General features: G+C 40.6%; 1 protein-coding gene across 2 annotated transcripts; it reads left to right on the top strand.

Moving 5' to 3' along the window:
* Nucleotides 1-555: 555 nt before the first annotated feature.
* Nucleotides 556-14521, top strand: EXOSC9 (exosome component 9). Of its 2 annotated transcripts, XR_012804047.1 has the most exons (13): nucleotides 556-761; nucleotides 1112-1206; nucleotides 3189-3308; nucleotides 4295-4397; nucleotides 6102-6239; nucleotides 7242-7324; nucleotides 8070-8202; nucleotides 9497-9585; nucleotides 9691-9837; nucleotides 11095-11273; nucleotides 11790-11868; nucleotides 13357-13512; nucleotides 14301-14521. XR_012804047.1 is itself a non-coding variant. In XM_075616058.1 (12 exons), the coding sequence occupies exons 1-12, from the start codon at nucleotides 696-698 to the stop codon at nucleotides 13442-13444; spliced, it is 1320 nt and encodes a 439-aa protein (XP_075472173.1). In that variant the 5' UTR covers nucleotides 557-695; the 3' UTR covers nucleotides 13445-14521. The 2 variants fall into 2 exon arrangements, 1 of the variants encoding a protein (XP_075472173.1); XM_075616058.1 differs by having other exon boundaries at nucleotides 557-761; nucleotides 13357-14521.
* Nucleotides 14522-15468: the final 947 nt, after the last annotated feature.

Genomic DNA, 15468 nt, shown 5'->3' with positions numbered 1-15468 from the left:
CAGCTCCAGAGACCCCCTGCTTCAATCCTATATGTAAAAATGTAAATTAAATAAATTGCCTCCTTGGCTTGCACCTTTAAACATACGTTATCACTATTTCTATCTAATAACTACATTGCAATATTACAAAGTATCCAGAAATAAAAGTGTTTGGCAAAATGGTTGTTGCATAAAATACAATTGCGGTGCTAGGTTAAATACAACCTCTCATTTTGTACAATTCTGCTTTCTGGGATTATTTATGACCCATTTGCACAAGTAAGTAAACTATAAAACGGTTGACGTTTTCAGGATGTTAAAGATGATGAATCAATCCCAAACATTTTACACACGTGGTCAGAATGCCTGGAATATACAGGTATGTTCACTCAAGGGTTAAGCAGCAAGGTACATCCCGCAGTGACGCAGCTCTCTCTCATTGGTTGCCCGCCGTTCCTGGACCACGCCCCAATTCCACCTCCTCACTCGCTCTCCCCGCTGTGTTGAGTTTACACGGCGCGCATGCGCATTCACCGCTCAGTGTGACAGCCAGCGCTGTGACACGCCTCTGCTGCCACACAGCTGTCTGTGAGCCTGATGACAGATGGAAGGGAGAAAGCCTCGAGCTGCCCGCGCGCCGCGATGACGACACGTGGCGCGCGGACCACGAGGGAGACAAGGAGGTGTGAGGAGAAGGAGAGCAGGACCTTGCAGACATGAGGGAGACCCCGCTTTCCAACTGCGAGAGGCTGTTCCTGCTGCAGGCCATCACCGAGAAGAAGGTGCGAGGAGGGGAGAGACATGCACATTAACCGGGCCCCTCCAGCGGGTGAAATCATTAGCTGAACGGTTTAATGTGAATAGTGTGATATAAATTACAGATGTTTAAATATGGGTATGAGATATACATACACAACACACACGTCCATGTCGTGTATGTATATCTACTGTATATAACTAGCATGTCTAAAATGTGTGTATATATGTATGTGTGTGTGTATATATATATATATATATATATATATATATATATAGCTATGTTTATATATATATATACACATATACACACCCCTGTATGTTCTATATTGCACTTGTATGGTGATTAAATATGCACTTTGTTTTATCTCTGCAGCGCCTTGATGGCAGACAAACGTACGATTACAGAAATATCAAAATTACATTTGGAACAGACTATGGCTGCTGTATTGTTGAGCTTGGAAAAACTAGGTACATTTTGTTTCCAAAATCCTGTCTTCTTTACCGCCCTGTAACTTCTGCCATGTAGACATGACTAGGACAGTCGGTACATTAAGGGAATAAGTGAGATGCTTAATGAATAGTTGGACTACTGTACATCCAACATCGTGCCTTTCTAAAGTTAGAACAGCAGTTTCCAAGTGTAGCTTTATACTGAGTAGTATGACGGACATAGAAATAATTTTCTAAATGTTTGATAAAGAATAACAATCCCGCTGCAAAAGCTTCACCAAGTGCGCAGACTCAAATAGCACCATGTAGATTTGTTTTTAATAAAAGCCAAACACAGGAAAGCAAAGTCACAAATACAAGTATGTTTAACACTTTTCTAAATGACATTTACAAAAAGGTTCCCAATATGATGCACTCACAAGAGCCTCAACAAAATATAAAAAATATATAATTTTAATCTAATTAAAATGAGGAGATAACTGGTTAAAATATTTAAGAACTACTAGAACTGCGACTGTATAGATTAATACGATTTAATCTGATGCATGAGGGCAAGACTTGATATCACTGAATAGGTATTTAGTCTGAACCATATAGTGTAAATATGTGTGAAGCAAGGTGCTGGGGTGCTATAAGATAGTCGACTAAGGGATAAGTGTTAAACAAAACAAATTGTGAATACACACACACACATTCAGTGAAAAGTGCAGAGGAGAGAATGGTAACTCAATATGTGTTCCCATTTAAAATATAAGTGGACCAGAAGACTATCAATAGCTATATGTTAAACATTATACATGGACTGCTCGGAGCCTGAGCTCTCAATTGCTGCTCCACTATATCCACATATAGTAACTATAGTAAATGTCTTTCCAATTGCTACTATAATCTACTATGCTACACTCTGAGACATGCGTCTGTCGCGTTCGTGATCTCACAAAGTCTGACATCACTGATACCCGACGTGTGTTTCATTCGACTGAACTTCTTCGGAGTGTGTGTGTGTGTGATTCAGTGCAAAGTGCCTCTGAAAAAGTTCTGTCGAATGAAATGCGCGTTTGGTAACAGTGATGTCAGACTTTGTGAGGTCACAAGTGCGACAGATGCATGTCTCATAGAGTATCATATGATACTAGTAAATTATAGCAGCAATTGGAAGGGCATTTATTATAATTACTATATTTGAAAACGGGAGCACATCTTGAGTTACCACTCTCTCCTCTGCACTTTTCAGTATGTGTGTTCACGTTTTCTTTTGTTTAACACTTATCCCTTAGGCTATCTTATTAGCACCCCAGCACCTTGGCGCACACACATTTACACTATATGGTCCAGACTAAATACTTATTCAGTGATATCATGTCTTGCCCTCATGCATCAGATTAAATTGTATTAATCTATACAGTCGCAGCTCTAGTAGTTTTTTTTTTTTAACTATTTTATTTAGTTCTCTCCTTATTTGCTTATTATTTTAATGATTAGATTAAAATGTATATTTTGTTGAAGCTCTTCTTGAGTGCATCATATTGGAAGCCTTTTTGTAAATATTGGTTAGTCCAACAGTTCCCAGATAGCAGCCCTCCAGTACTAGAATTTACACAGGGCTAAGCAGGCACCCCTCTCAAGTATTGCATAACTCCTTTCCAGTCAAAGAACCGCCCATTATATTTTAAACATCACAACCAAAGGATGTAATTGTATAAATATATCAATACAGTATAGTGTGTGTTTATAAATACATCAGAAACCAGAAAATTACACACAGGTAACACCGCAGTACTAGTCTAAACAAAAATATATATTTTAAAAGTCTGTATATAAAGCATAATGAGAGCTGATGAAAGTGAACATAAACATACATTATTTTTAATATTGTTTGTTTTTTTTGTTTTTCAAAACACCATGTCTTTTAAGGACATTTGTCCACCAGGCACTGTTACAGGTGGAACCTGTTTTCTCTTTAGTCTTGGTTTTCTGATTCTTATTTTCCATTTTGTCAGAGTACTTGGTCAGGTTTCCTGTGAACTTGTTGCCCCCAAGATGAACCGACCCACTGAAGGGATCCTCTTCTTTAATCTTGAACTTTCACCTGTGGCATCGCCATCTTTTGAACCTGGGAGGTAAAATCTGTCAATTCAATTGGAACAACCAGCAACAGATGACAGAGCTGCTTGTGTTGCAGATCAATGCATCATTCCAGTGCTGAGATAGGACTACTGCACATGGTTGCAGGATTCACCAACAGCAGTAGTTGAAAGTCTAATTTCTGCTAAATGTCTCGCAGATCTGTCCAAATTCAGTACAGGCATACCCCGCATTAACGTACGCAATGGGACCGGAGCATGTATGTAAAGCGAAAATGTACTTAAAGTGAAGCACTACCTTTTTTCCACTTATTGATGCATGTACTGTACGGCAATCGTCATATACGTGCATAACTGATATAAATAACGCATTTGTAACAGGCTCTATAGTCTCCCCGCTTGCGTACAGCTTCGGTACAGGTAGGGAGCCGGTATTGCTGTTCAGGACGTGCTGACAGGCGCATGCGTGAACTGCCATTTGCCTATTGGGCGACATGTACTTACTCGCGAGTGTACTTAAAGTGAGTGTCCTTAAAGCGGGGTATGCCTGTACTGCTTAATTAATGTATGAACTTTGCACACCTATATTTACAGGCTCCTGAAAACTTTGTTGGGTTCAGAGTAAAAGAGACTGACCTTCACATATCTCAACCACTGCATATTTGGGCTCTTTTCTGTCACACTATTAATACTTAATCTTCTGAAATAAGTCTGAGGTTTTTAACTTCTGACGTGATCTTTTATGTTAACATTTTTCATATGAAGGCATTCAATTAAAGGATGTATCCCTTTATTGTTTTGTGAGTAAGCCACAAAAGCTTTTTTAGGATAAAGAGGCTATTTTGCACCTAAAATGCAGTTATGCTGACCACAGCAAATTTATCTAAGGCAAAATAAACAAAACTTTGTATTCACATGTCTGTATATTTTCATGTTTTATAATGCATGTTACAAATATGTTTGTCGATATCAAGCATCACAGATTTGCAGCTTTCCACTTTCACTGTATTTTGTTATAACAGGCCATCTGAACTTTCGGTAAAACTGAATCGATTACTGGAGAGGTGTCTGAGGAATTCGAAATGCATCGACACTGAATCCCTTTGTGTTGCTGCAGGCGAGAAGGTGAGCAGAGCAGCCACAGCTCTTATGTTAAAAGCAGGGTGCAATAATGACAAAAACACATGCACAGGTGTATCTACATGTCCCCCCGCAAGTTACCCCATTGCCTTTTAATCTCCAAAACATCAGTGTTTAACTGCAGATATATTCAGACTCTGGGGTTGGACACACAGATGAGCGCGCTCAGTATGTTACTCGTTTAGCTTCAGACATTTATTTTAAGCACAAATCTCCATAAAGTTTCAGGGCCTCATGCAGAGAGCATCGTTATTTCAAAACTCGCCATTTTTTGTTCAATTTCGCGCAGAAAACGGCAGAAAATGGCGAGTTACGAAAAACGCGCCAATTTTTTTTTTCTATGTCTAAAACTCGCCTCGCGGCTGGCGAGAACCTCCATCTCGCCATTTTTAAAACTCTCTGAATGCAGAGAGGTGCGAACGGCATGTAGCGGCTGTTCGCACCAAAAAATGGCGCGATTCTCGCATTTTTACCGCGCCAGGAAAAGATGGCGCTCGCCGCCTATAGTAAAGGGGGAAAAAAAGAATTTGTTTTTACACGTTTCTGAAGCGCGCATCTCGCCAATTTAAACTCGCCACACGCATCCATGTTAAACATAGCAGAATTCGCACTTTTCTGCATATGGAGAATAAAACTCTCCAAAAAGCTACTTTTTATGAAATTCGCCAATTTTAAAATTCTATGCTCTCTGCATGAGACCCTCAGTGTGCTGCGTTATACAGACTGTACAATCAAGCTCTGGTTAAGGAAGTACAGAACCAGCAGGATTAACACTTCTAGCCCATCCAGCATTGAAATAAAAAATACTTTGTAGCCATATAATGGTTACTAATATCATTTTAGAATCTATTAGCACAGTCGCCTCCAAATGGTGGTACGCGGTGCACGTCGTTATACAATACACTGGCACTGCCCTTAACAGCTGTATCTGTCGTTGTGTGCGTGCCCATCATCGCTGTTGTGTGTGCAACTACAGCCAGTTTGATGTCCTGGGGGATTTGAGAAGGACTTCACAGCAGCTTCTTCTTTTTTCTGATCATCATAATAATAATAATAGCATGTTCTTGTATAGCACTTCTACTTTTACGCAGCGCTTTACAGAGACATTTTGCAGGCACAGGTCCTTGCCCAGAGGAGTTTACAATCTATATGTTTTTGGTGCCTGAAGCACAGGGAGATAAAGTAGCTTGCCCAAGGTCGCAAGGAGCCGACACCGGGAATTGAATCAAGTTCCCCTGCGTCAAACTCGGTGCCAGTCAGTTACTCTCTGAGCCACTCCTACTTAAGGATACTTTCCTCATGTTTATTTTGTATTCTGTAATAAATAATATTGTAATGCCCCTTTTTAAAAATGTTTTATTCATACATATTGTAGCATGTTTAACATGTCAGGCCTGCATAGTATTAACCGGCCCTCCAATTGTATTTTTTTTTTTTTTTGCCTGTCCTTTTTAGGCAAAAGATTGGAGACCGATGTATTGGAGCTTCCCCAATAAGAAATTGTGTAGAAATGCTAACTAACACCAACTTGACCATTTCAGTTTTGTCATCTGTGGTCCCACCTATTATTTTTATTGTATAGTGGTTTTTTTTTTTGTTTTGTGATCCTAGATAGAAACATAAACGTAAAACCCCAAGAGAAAAGTGTGTAAAACGTATTTAGTTTTTTTTTTTTTTCCTCCTAATCAGGTGTGGCAGATACGTGTTGACCTCCACTTGTTAAATCATGAGGGTAACATCATTGATGCAGCAAGCGTTGCTGCTATTGCAGCTCTGTGTCACTTCAAGAGGCCAGATGTGTCTGTCCAAGGTGAAGAGGTCACTGTGGTGAGTGTTGGATTCTACATTTAATTTTCTCGCTCATTGGGCATCAGTGTTGTGGTAATGCGAGACCAGTTTATGTTGTTTGGAAGGTGGTTTGAGGGAATGTGAAGAATTTATCCTAGAAACATTCAGATACCGTACAGTATACGGAAAAGAAATGCAGGCACACGTGGTCATGCACTGAATTTAAAATGCAGGTCAATGTGAGAAATGTTTGGTCTTTTTTTTTTCTGAAAGACCGTAATAGATGCAAGAAGCAAACTCCCGGCAGATGTGATAATAAAGGAAATGGGATTTCAAATATGTTGTGGAGAGATACCAGGTTACCTTATTTAGTGCAAAGCTAGGGATCTGATATGGTCTTTACATCATGTCGGGAAAATTATGAGACTAGGCTGACCACGTAGTCTTAATCTGCTATGAATTTCTGTGTGTTTGCAGAAACGAATACTTTCTCACACAAATATTAAATATGGCCGTAACACAGGAGCCCTCTTGCTGGGTTATGGTCACTAACTTCTCCATGCCCGTTCTCCTAATTCACAAACTTAGTGTGTGTGTGTGTGTGTGTGTGTGTGTGTGTGTGTGTGTGTGTGTGATCTGCAGCACTCACCACAAAGATGTATTCAAATAAGAATTTTAATTCACATCATGTGAAACAACCAATAACTGACCGAGCGACGTTTCGGAACACTCGGGATCCTTTCTTATCCCGAGTGGTCCGAAACGTCGCTCGGTCAGTTTTTTGTTTCACATTATGTGAATTTAAAATTCTTGATTGGATACATCTTCGTGGTGAGTGCTGCAGATTTTTTTTATACGTTATATTTTCTTGGACTGGTTTGGGATCCCAGTCTTTCTGCGTGCATCCCATACTGAATAGCCTAGTATATATCTAGTGTGTGTGTGTTTGTGTGTGTGTGTATGTATCCATTTACCTTTTGGAGGACTGACGCCATGAATCGAAACAGCTGTTTACGTAATATCACTATTTTATTCATATAGTATACTCCAGAAGAGCGTGACCCTGTTCCTCTGAGCATCCATCACATGCCTATATGTATCAGCTTTGCCTTTTTTCAACAAGGGTAAGTAGCTGACAGAAAGCCCAGATAAAGGAATATGGGGGAGAAGCGTTGCATAAAATAAGACGGAACCTGATGAGGAATATACAGTAGCTCCCTTGGGGCCTTAGTCTATATACTCTGAGCAGGCTGTTTATGGACGCAAATCCCCATTAACTTTGATGCTTTTGGAGTATATAGAATTTAGTCCTTAGTAAAAAAACTATCATTTGAGCCTGTGCTGAGCTTGATGGTGTTCACACACACCACCCAACCCCGGAGATAACTACTATGCACATCTGCTTAAGCTGTAGAGCAGAGGCACGCAAAAGAAAAGTATACATAGATATTGAAGGAAATTAACTGCTGGTTATTACTGTATGAGGTTACTACCACATCATTCACTTTTGGGACCAGAAACGGTTCTGCATGACGCAGAATATTTATGCATTAAAGATTCATAAAAGCAAAATACCTTGTGTATAAAATATTTATATGACCATACCATTTATTAAACAGTCCATTTGTATATTGTTTTATTGATTATTGTGTCCTGCTTTTAATTTCTCCAGTGATATATGGGTGTTCAGCAAAGTGTATTGCAGTCTTCTCGAGCACCTAAACAAGTTTATTCTGCTCGTTGAACCCCTTTGTTCAAACATGTGGTTCATTTTGAGAACATATATTTGCACTTGAAAAAATGTAACCTTTAAACTTAACATGTAGATCTAATTGTTATATTGGTTTATTTTGGCTAATGTGGATTTAGGACATTCTTGTTGGTGGATCCCAGTGAACGTGAAGAGAGGGTTATGGATGGTCTTCTGGTGATTGCTATGAATAAACACCGGGAAATCTGCACGGTTCAGTCCAGTGGAGGGATCATGCTGCTGAAAGAGCAGGTAAGATGCACAATGTGTGCCAGGCTAGACCTCTTGCAAGCTGAAGCTCGAGAGCTCTCACAACACAGTGTACTTCATTGTAAAGCAATTGTTTTTGCTGTTTAGTGTTACCGGATAGCAATCTATTCTAAACTCAGAAAGGGTGATGTGCAAAACTGCCTTCTTCTTTTTTTAATGGATGTACCTGTTATGCGTTCATAGCATTCTTTGATCACAAAGAAAAGAACCGCTGACATTTTAATGCAAATATTAAACCTTTTGTCCAGGAGTTGCAAGCAGAGCAAATTTTTATTTAGTTTTTGCCAATCATTTACATTTTCTTAATGACTCATTAATATGCAGAAAAGCATCTCTCAAACATGCAGCTTTTGACTGGGTACAGTTTAAAGGAGCAATCCAAGCCGGTTTATCTTTTTATTTCATTTTTATACAGGTTTGGAGCAGGGGGGCTTCAGAGTTGAACCCCATTAATTTGAGCTCCACGGATCCCCTCTTTCCAGAGATAATTTGGAAAGGAAGTGCTGGTATCTCTCTGCAGTGTTTAAAAGCTCCCACGTCATGTGGGCCAATAGGAAGCCGCACCGGGTGACATCACGGCTTCCTATTGGCCTGCAGGGCTTTGAAAAGCCACCATATTGTGAACGTTGGTGTGGCTACCAGCACCCACTATGGAGGGAAGTACCTCTGGAAGCGGGGTCCCCGTAGCTAAAATGGATGGGATTCAGCTCTGGAGACCCCCTGCTTCAATCCTGTATAAAATGATAAACTGCATGGATTGCCGTTTTAATCCACATGCAAAAAGAATATTCCAAGTAACCGTATCATTCAGCAATGAAACCTCCAATTATAGAAATGTAAAGCTTAGTAATGCCCTATTGACCCAAATAAAAGATATTGGCCCGTAGAAGAGACAAACCAAAGTAAGGTAGCGGCGAGGTTTTTAATGACGAACTAGTGGTTAAAATGCATGCAAGTTTCTGGGACCACAAAGGTCCCTTTAACATCTGGCTAAAGAAGAGTGCTCTGCGGTCCCGAGAGCTTTCACTGTTTTTTAGCCACTAGTTGGCTATGGAAGGGATTATTTCTACCTTACTTTTGCTTGTCTAATTTCATATTCAAATGTTATTGTTTTCTGGACATCTTTGTAATTACCACTGATGTGGGATAATAAATATATGCAGAATTCTGATGGACCTCTAGGTTACAAGTCCACCTGGGACTATAAGTGTACATATACAAATGACCCATAGCAACAATTGTATTGTATTTTCCCCCTTTCATTTGAAACACACAGGTTCTGAGGTGCAGCAAAATAGCTGGTGTAAAGGTGACAGAAATAACAGAGCTCATTCAGAAGGCCCTGGAAAATGACAAAAAAGTCAGGTTCGTTTAGAACTGCAACATAAATGTGCAGTTTACTTTGAGACGAATGTGTATTCCAGTTGCAGTGTGGATCTTCTGTTCATTTCTTTTCTGATGGGTTAATAGGAAAGAAGGAGGCAAATTTGGATTTGCGGAATCCCTACCAGGTCAACGAATAACTGCCCTAAAAATGGAAAAAGCCCCTGTAGACACATCGGATGTGGAAGACAAAGCTGAAGAAATCCTCTCCAAAGCAGAGCCCCCATCAGATGTGTATCCTTCACAGACAAAAAGAAAATCCACCTGTAATTTATCCATGCTGATTGTAGACATTCCCTGTATCTTGTTGCCAAACCCCTGTGAAAGTTTCACATTTGAATCCTCATTTTAAAATGGCATTGGATAATTTCATATTTAATGTGTTCAATGTTTAAAATTGGTCTCCAAGACGAGCACCACGGTCACTCTGCTGCTGCAGTTTCAAACAGCGTGTCACCGTAATCACAAGTTGGGTGTTTTCAACCTTTCAAATTAGGATATGCTTTTATATACGCGAATATTGAGTTAATTCCGGTTTGCTTAGTGCAGTTTGATGGACCAACAATCGTCATTTGGAGACCATATTGCACACCAGAAAGCAAGAACTCTTTGTACTACAAAGTGTATTGTACGTGTCTATACCAATAGCCTATTTACAGTGTGGGTCTGCTTCGGTTGTGACAGCTTATGTGTGTTTTTTTTTTTTTGCCTTCCAGATAATACTCTAATATAATTTCCTTCTCGGAATTGCAGTGGTGTAAACTTACTTATACCTCGTGTCGTCTTCTATGATCAAAAAGCCTCATGGCTGTGCAACACCATCATGTTTGATGTTTACAATGACACATATTGTTTAGCACATTATTGTTAGCACTTAATAATTAATTTTAGTGTAGGTTAGCGCTTTTTGGAGGGGTTAATTCCTTTGTTTTGTCCACCATCATGTTCAGTTGATTATCTGTGCAGTATTTTAGAACATGTATTGAAATGTGATCTTGGGTTATCATACGAGACACCCCGCAGAAGACTGCAAACGTTTGTTACCTGTGACTGGAAAGATGATTGGCCCCTTGTAATTATGGGTACTGTTGTATTCATTTCATTGGCATCTTTTTATTACCATTTTTTTCAGGACTACTTCATTTTTTGCAAAGTCCACCTTCTTCACTTCCATGCTATCCCTTTCAGTGGCCCCCCAATCCAGACTGAAGGAGTAGCCTGGTGGTAGTAAGAACACTGCCTTTGAAGTGGGTGAACTTGGTTTGCATGCCAGTGTCTGCTTCTTGTGACCCTGAGCAAATCACTTTGTCTCCATGTACCTCAAGCAACAACATTTTAATTGTGAGCTCTTTGGGCTGGCGCTTGCAAAATTAGATAGAAGATAAAATTATTGTATTCCTTGTTCATAACACTTCAAATTGAGACAGGGGAAACCGATGAACCTCACATTGGTGGGGCTTTATTTTTTTTCCTTGACCCTTATCCTTTTAGTGTCTCAAAACCAGTGGTTTGGGCGGCAGGCACTGCCCAGATTGGAGAAGGAGTGGGGAACTCGTGGGGGGAGCTTGAGGAATCGGAAGATGATGATGGGGAAGATGCTGAATGTGCTCCTGTAGCAATAGAGAGCCCCAAAGTCACGGGGCAATCTGCCAAGAAGAAAAACTCAAATGGCAAGTATTGGCACGTGCTTCGATGTAGACCAAGGCTCTGCAACTAGATTTCCGATCGGGTCGGACCAGCAGGACCGCATTATTGTAATGTCATTTTTAGATACATTTAACATATACATGTGTGCAAAATGTTGATGTATAATAATTGTTTACATCTGCACCATATTTACATTTACAAGTAAGTTTTTTAGTGTAAACATTGCATTTAGCTGCTTGAGCAACTGCTATCAAATTGGCATAAGCAGGCAATCCAAGGGCCACCGTATGTGGTCTACGGGGGGGTGGGGGGGCGCCAGTTGAGGATTCCTTGTCTAGACCTTTTTTGCACATGAAAACGGAAATATTTCAGCACATTTTTGTTTTGTTGAGCAGCATTACATGGTGGTTTAAAAAAATGTTGAAGGATTTAATTTTTTCTGATGAAGATCTCTCTGGACTGAGTTGTTCAGGGTGGAGCTTACATGGAAAAAGTCAGTGAGCAGAGCTTGTCCTGCAGACTAATTTCCATTTCTGTAGGTGATGTTATTATCCTGTCTGACAGTGAGGAGGAAGAGGTGATAATACTACAGCCTGAGGTGATGCTATCAGAAACCAGGTAACAATCTTACATTCTACAGCATGCTGAAAAGGAAATCTCTGTATTTTCATCTTCTATTGTAAATACTACATTGATTTCCGGGTTCTAGATAGGATCCCCAATTCTCCAAATGCTCGTAACCATGTACAACCAGTTCCACTCAACACCAAATGTAGGAATTCAAAAGAAAAAGCAAACCCTCCCCCCCCCCCCCCCCACACCCCACACATTACTGTATATGATCTGTAATAACTATTCAAGTTTACAGCAAATAGACACGACTTGCAGTGATGGGGGAGGTGTTTGAGCATTTTGAAAATGACCAATGGTGGCCATTAATGACCCTAAAGTAGTACAATATTTTTCTGCAATAGAAAACTGCTGTGTGCGATAAGTGAAAGTCCTTCATACAAAATGTATTTTTGCATGAATGAAACACAGGAACTTTACATCTCTAACAAATTAGAGGTATTTGAGCTCTTGCCTCATTCTGTGATTTAAAAAGTCGTAATAACAACCTCTTAGGCTGTGATTATACCAAGAGCGGAAGGCGGCAGCGCTATTCTGTGATGTCACCATGCACTGCTGCCGAGTAGGATCTTGATTACAGGCATACCCCGCTTTAAGTACACTCACTTTAAGTACACTCGCGAGTAAGTACATATCGCCCAATAGGCAAACGGCAGCTCACGCATGCGCCTGTCATCACGTCCTGAACAGCAATACCAACTCCCTACCTGTACCGAAGCTGTGCGCAAGCGGGGAGACTATAGAGCCTGTTACAAATGCGTTATTTACATCAGTTATGCACGTATATAACGATTGCCGTACAGTACATGCATCGATAAGTGGGAAAAAGGTAGTGCTTCACTTTAAGTACATTTTCGCTTTACATACATGCTCCGGTCCCATTGCGTATGTTAATGCGGGGTATGCCTGTGACGAGACAGAGGCGCAGCCGTGAGCAATTCTTGTGGAGCTGAAAACAAAACTTGCTCAGGTGCAAGTACTTGAGGACTCTTTGGGGAGAAAGGCCAGAAAGAGTCCACTGAGATCAGGGCTCTGGTAGTCCATCCAGTACCCAAAACAAGGCTGGTCAGCTGAAGGGCTCTCAGACAAACTCCTTACAAAGAGATGTCTTTGGTTCATGGTGCACCAGCATGTCAGACAATCCCACACTGACTCGCAGGCAAGTTCTGAGTACTAAAAATTAAAAAAAAAAAAAAGCTTCTTACCAAAAGGTCAGACTAGGGGCAAAAAGAAAAACTGCGTGGTGCAGTCCTCCAAACTGTCCCTAAGCCTGGGAGTAAGGGGCCCAGTGCAGTTTTAAAATCTTTGAAAAGTGTGTGTGCCACATGTGCTCTATGCATAACATGCCAAACTTGTGTTCCAGCGTGACATCCTTCGTGGTGGTTAGCGTGGTCCATCTTCATCGGGGGATGGTTGTTAATACACCAGTATATTCTGGTTCATAACATGTTACCACTTTGGTGTTTTATTTTATAGGGTGACTGCTTCAGTCACAGAAAAGAAAATGGGTTCTGCTAAGAAGAGATCCAGCAGCAGGAACAAAAAGAAGAAATCTACCCACTAGTACTGGCAGAATATTTTCCCAAGCCAAGACCGTGATGGAATAGTTTTGCTTGAACTAGTCTGCTCTAGGTAAATGCGTTCTTAGTCTAAACCCAGATCTTTATTTAATGCTGTGCATTAAGGAACAAAGTGTTGATTCATAAAAGTAGACATCAGGGAGCTGCACACCCCAGCTATTTTGCAGTAACCGCCTGTATTGGTTTTTTTTCATTAAGCCAAATGTTGAATATTTCCTTACCTGATAAAAAGTCAAAATGTACCACACAGAAGTTTGAAGCCCTTAGGCTGCGGTCCCATTAATGTCTGTGACACGCGCGCCGGCGGCGCGTGCACAGCGCTAACTGCGATCTGTGAGGGAGAGGAGAATCTTGCGACGGGAGGGGGCGTGGTCGGGGATTTGCAGGGGCGTGGCCATCACGTCACGCGGCTGGTTCGCCCTCATTGGGTGAACCGCCGGTGGGGGCGTGGCCACGCCTCCGTCGCTAGGAGTAAACTCGATTTAATTGAGTTGGGAAAAACCTTGCAGCACGGCGCGGCTGCACCTTCTGCGTGACGGTGCGTACTGGGCCCAGCCCCATTGAGGGGCGGTGCTTACACGCACAGTGCACGCTGCGCCGTGCACACAGGCTGTTACTGGGACCGCAGCCTTACTGAGCAATGTGACTACAATTCAAAATACAAACAAAACCTGTTGGTCACCAGTTGTACTATTTTTGGGTTCAAATGTTTGATTCTTATGTAATTTTCTTTTAAATCTTGGCAAACCATGAAATTACTGCTATTGGTAAAGACCGTGTGGTTACAGCTGAAACTCGAGTTTGTATTCAACTGTAAGTTTTTGTTTTAACGTTTCTCAGGTTACCAAACAACATTGGGATTAAAGCCTGAATACAAACCCATCCATGAAACATTGGTTTCTGAAAACTCAGTTAATGTATATTTCTTTCTATGTAAAAAAAATTAACTGTGTGCTGTTACCTAAAGAGTAATTCTATTACCTCCATCTATATTAAAGTGTACGAAGGCTTACAAATATTGTTACTATTAATAAATACCAGTTAATTATTTCTATTTACAATTGTGAAGCGCTCTTGCTTTCAGCAATCGCACCTCTCTTAAATGCTAGTTGAATTTGGGATGCTCGTTGCTGAAAATGTCCCTCCTTGGGAGGTTTAAAATGGCCACTTGACAGGTTGTCCTGTTTTGTAGGGTAATCAACAGGGGAAAATGCAGCAAACAAGGTTAAATGAAGGAACTGATAAGCACGTGAACAAACCATGTGTTATTTGTTGAGGGGAGGGAGATGAGCTTGTTACTCCAACAATTTAAAACTGGAAAGCTTTAGGCTTTAGAGCCATATTGGTGATGAAAACCAGCAGTCAACATCTTGCTAGAAAAAATGTCAAGATGTTGTTGGAAGGACAGATTAAGCAAATTTCTTATTGCTCTAGTTTTTAAAAGTGCATCTCCTAAAAATTAATTTGCTGAATGTTCATGGCTAGAACCATATTAATTTCCCAGCATGTGAAACCATGTATATATTCAGGGTACAGCTATAGAATTTAAAAGGTGCAATCCCAAGTCAGCCAGTTGTATCTCTTAGGGGCCTCAGAACAGGACCATGTGAAAGGCTTTCTTTTCCCTGATCACCCTGTCACTCGAGAACTACTAAAACGCTAAGGTGACTCGGGCTATACAAGCACTTGCTGATCACATACAAAGGGAGTAGTCAAAAGCAATCACTCCCAAATCTAACTTTAAACTGTCATTTAGGTTTATAAAATAAATAAATAAATGCCACAGAGGAGACTTAGGTAGGTCACTGATATTATCAAGGTGGAACAAGATGGTATTGTCTCTTAAATAGTTCATATAGACAAGCAAGAGGGAATTGCTGCTATTTGTGATGCAGGTGGGGTATCATTAGAGACCAATATTTACCAAGCAGTACTATTGCATAGTAACTTCAAATGTGTTGTGGAATAGCAGCACTTATATATGGGCCAAATGTCCAATCATTACCAT

The sequence above is a fragment of the Ascaphus truei genome, chromosome 1, assembly GCF_040206685.1.
Source record: "Ascaphus truei isolate aAscTru1 chromosome 1, aAscTru1.hap1, whole genome shotgun sequence".
In the NCBI taxonomy this organism is placed as follows: domain Eukaryota; kingdom Metazoa; phylum Chordata; class Amphibia; order Anura; family Ascaphidae; genus Ascaphus; species Ascaphus truei.
The sequence above is the reverse complement of the archived record's forward strand: the minus strand, read 5'-3'. Positions and strand labels throughout refer to the sequence as shown.

Excerpts from the sequence above, each read along its gene's own strand:
- EXOSC9 (XM_075616058.1), top strand. The coding sequence starts at position 696 with ATGAGGGAGACCCCGCTTTCCAACTGCGAGAGGCTGTTCCTGCTGCAG. Across the intron at positions 762-1,111 it reads AGGCCATCACCGAGAAGAAG|CGCCTTGATGGCAGACAAAC; the intron begins GTGCGAGGAGGG and ends TTATCTCTGCAG. Across the intron at positions 9,838-11,094 it reads GCAGAGCCCCCATCAGATGT|TGTCTCAAAACCAGTGGTTT; the intron begins GTATCCTTCACA and ends TTATCCTTTTAG.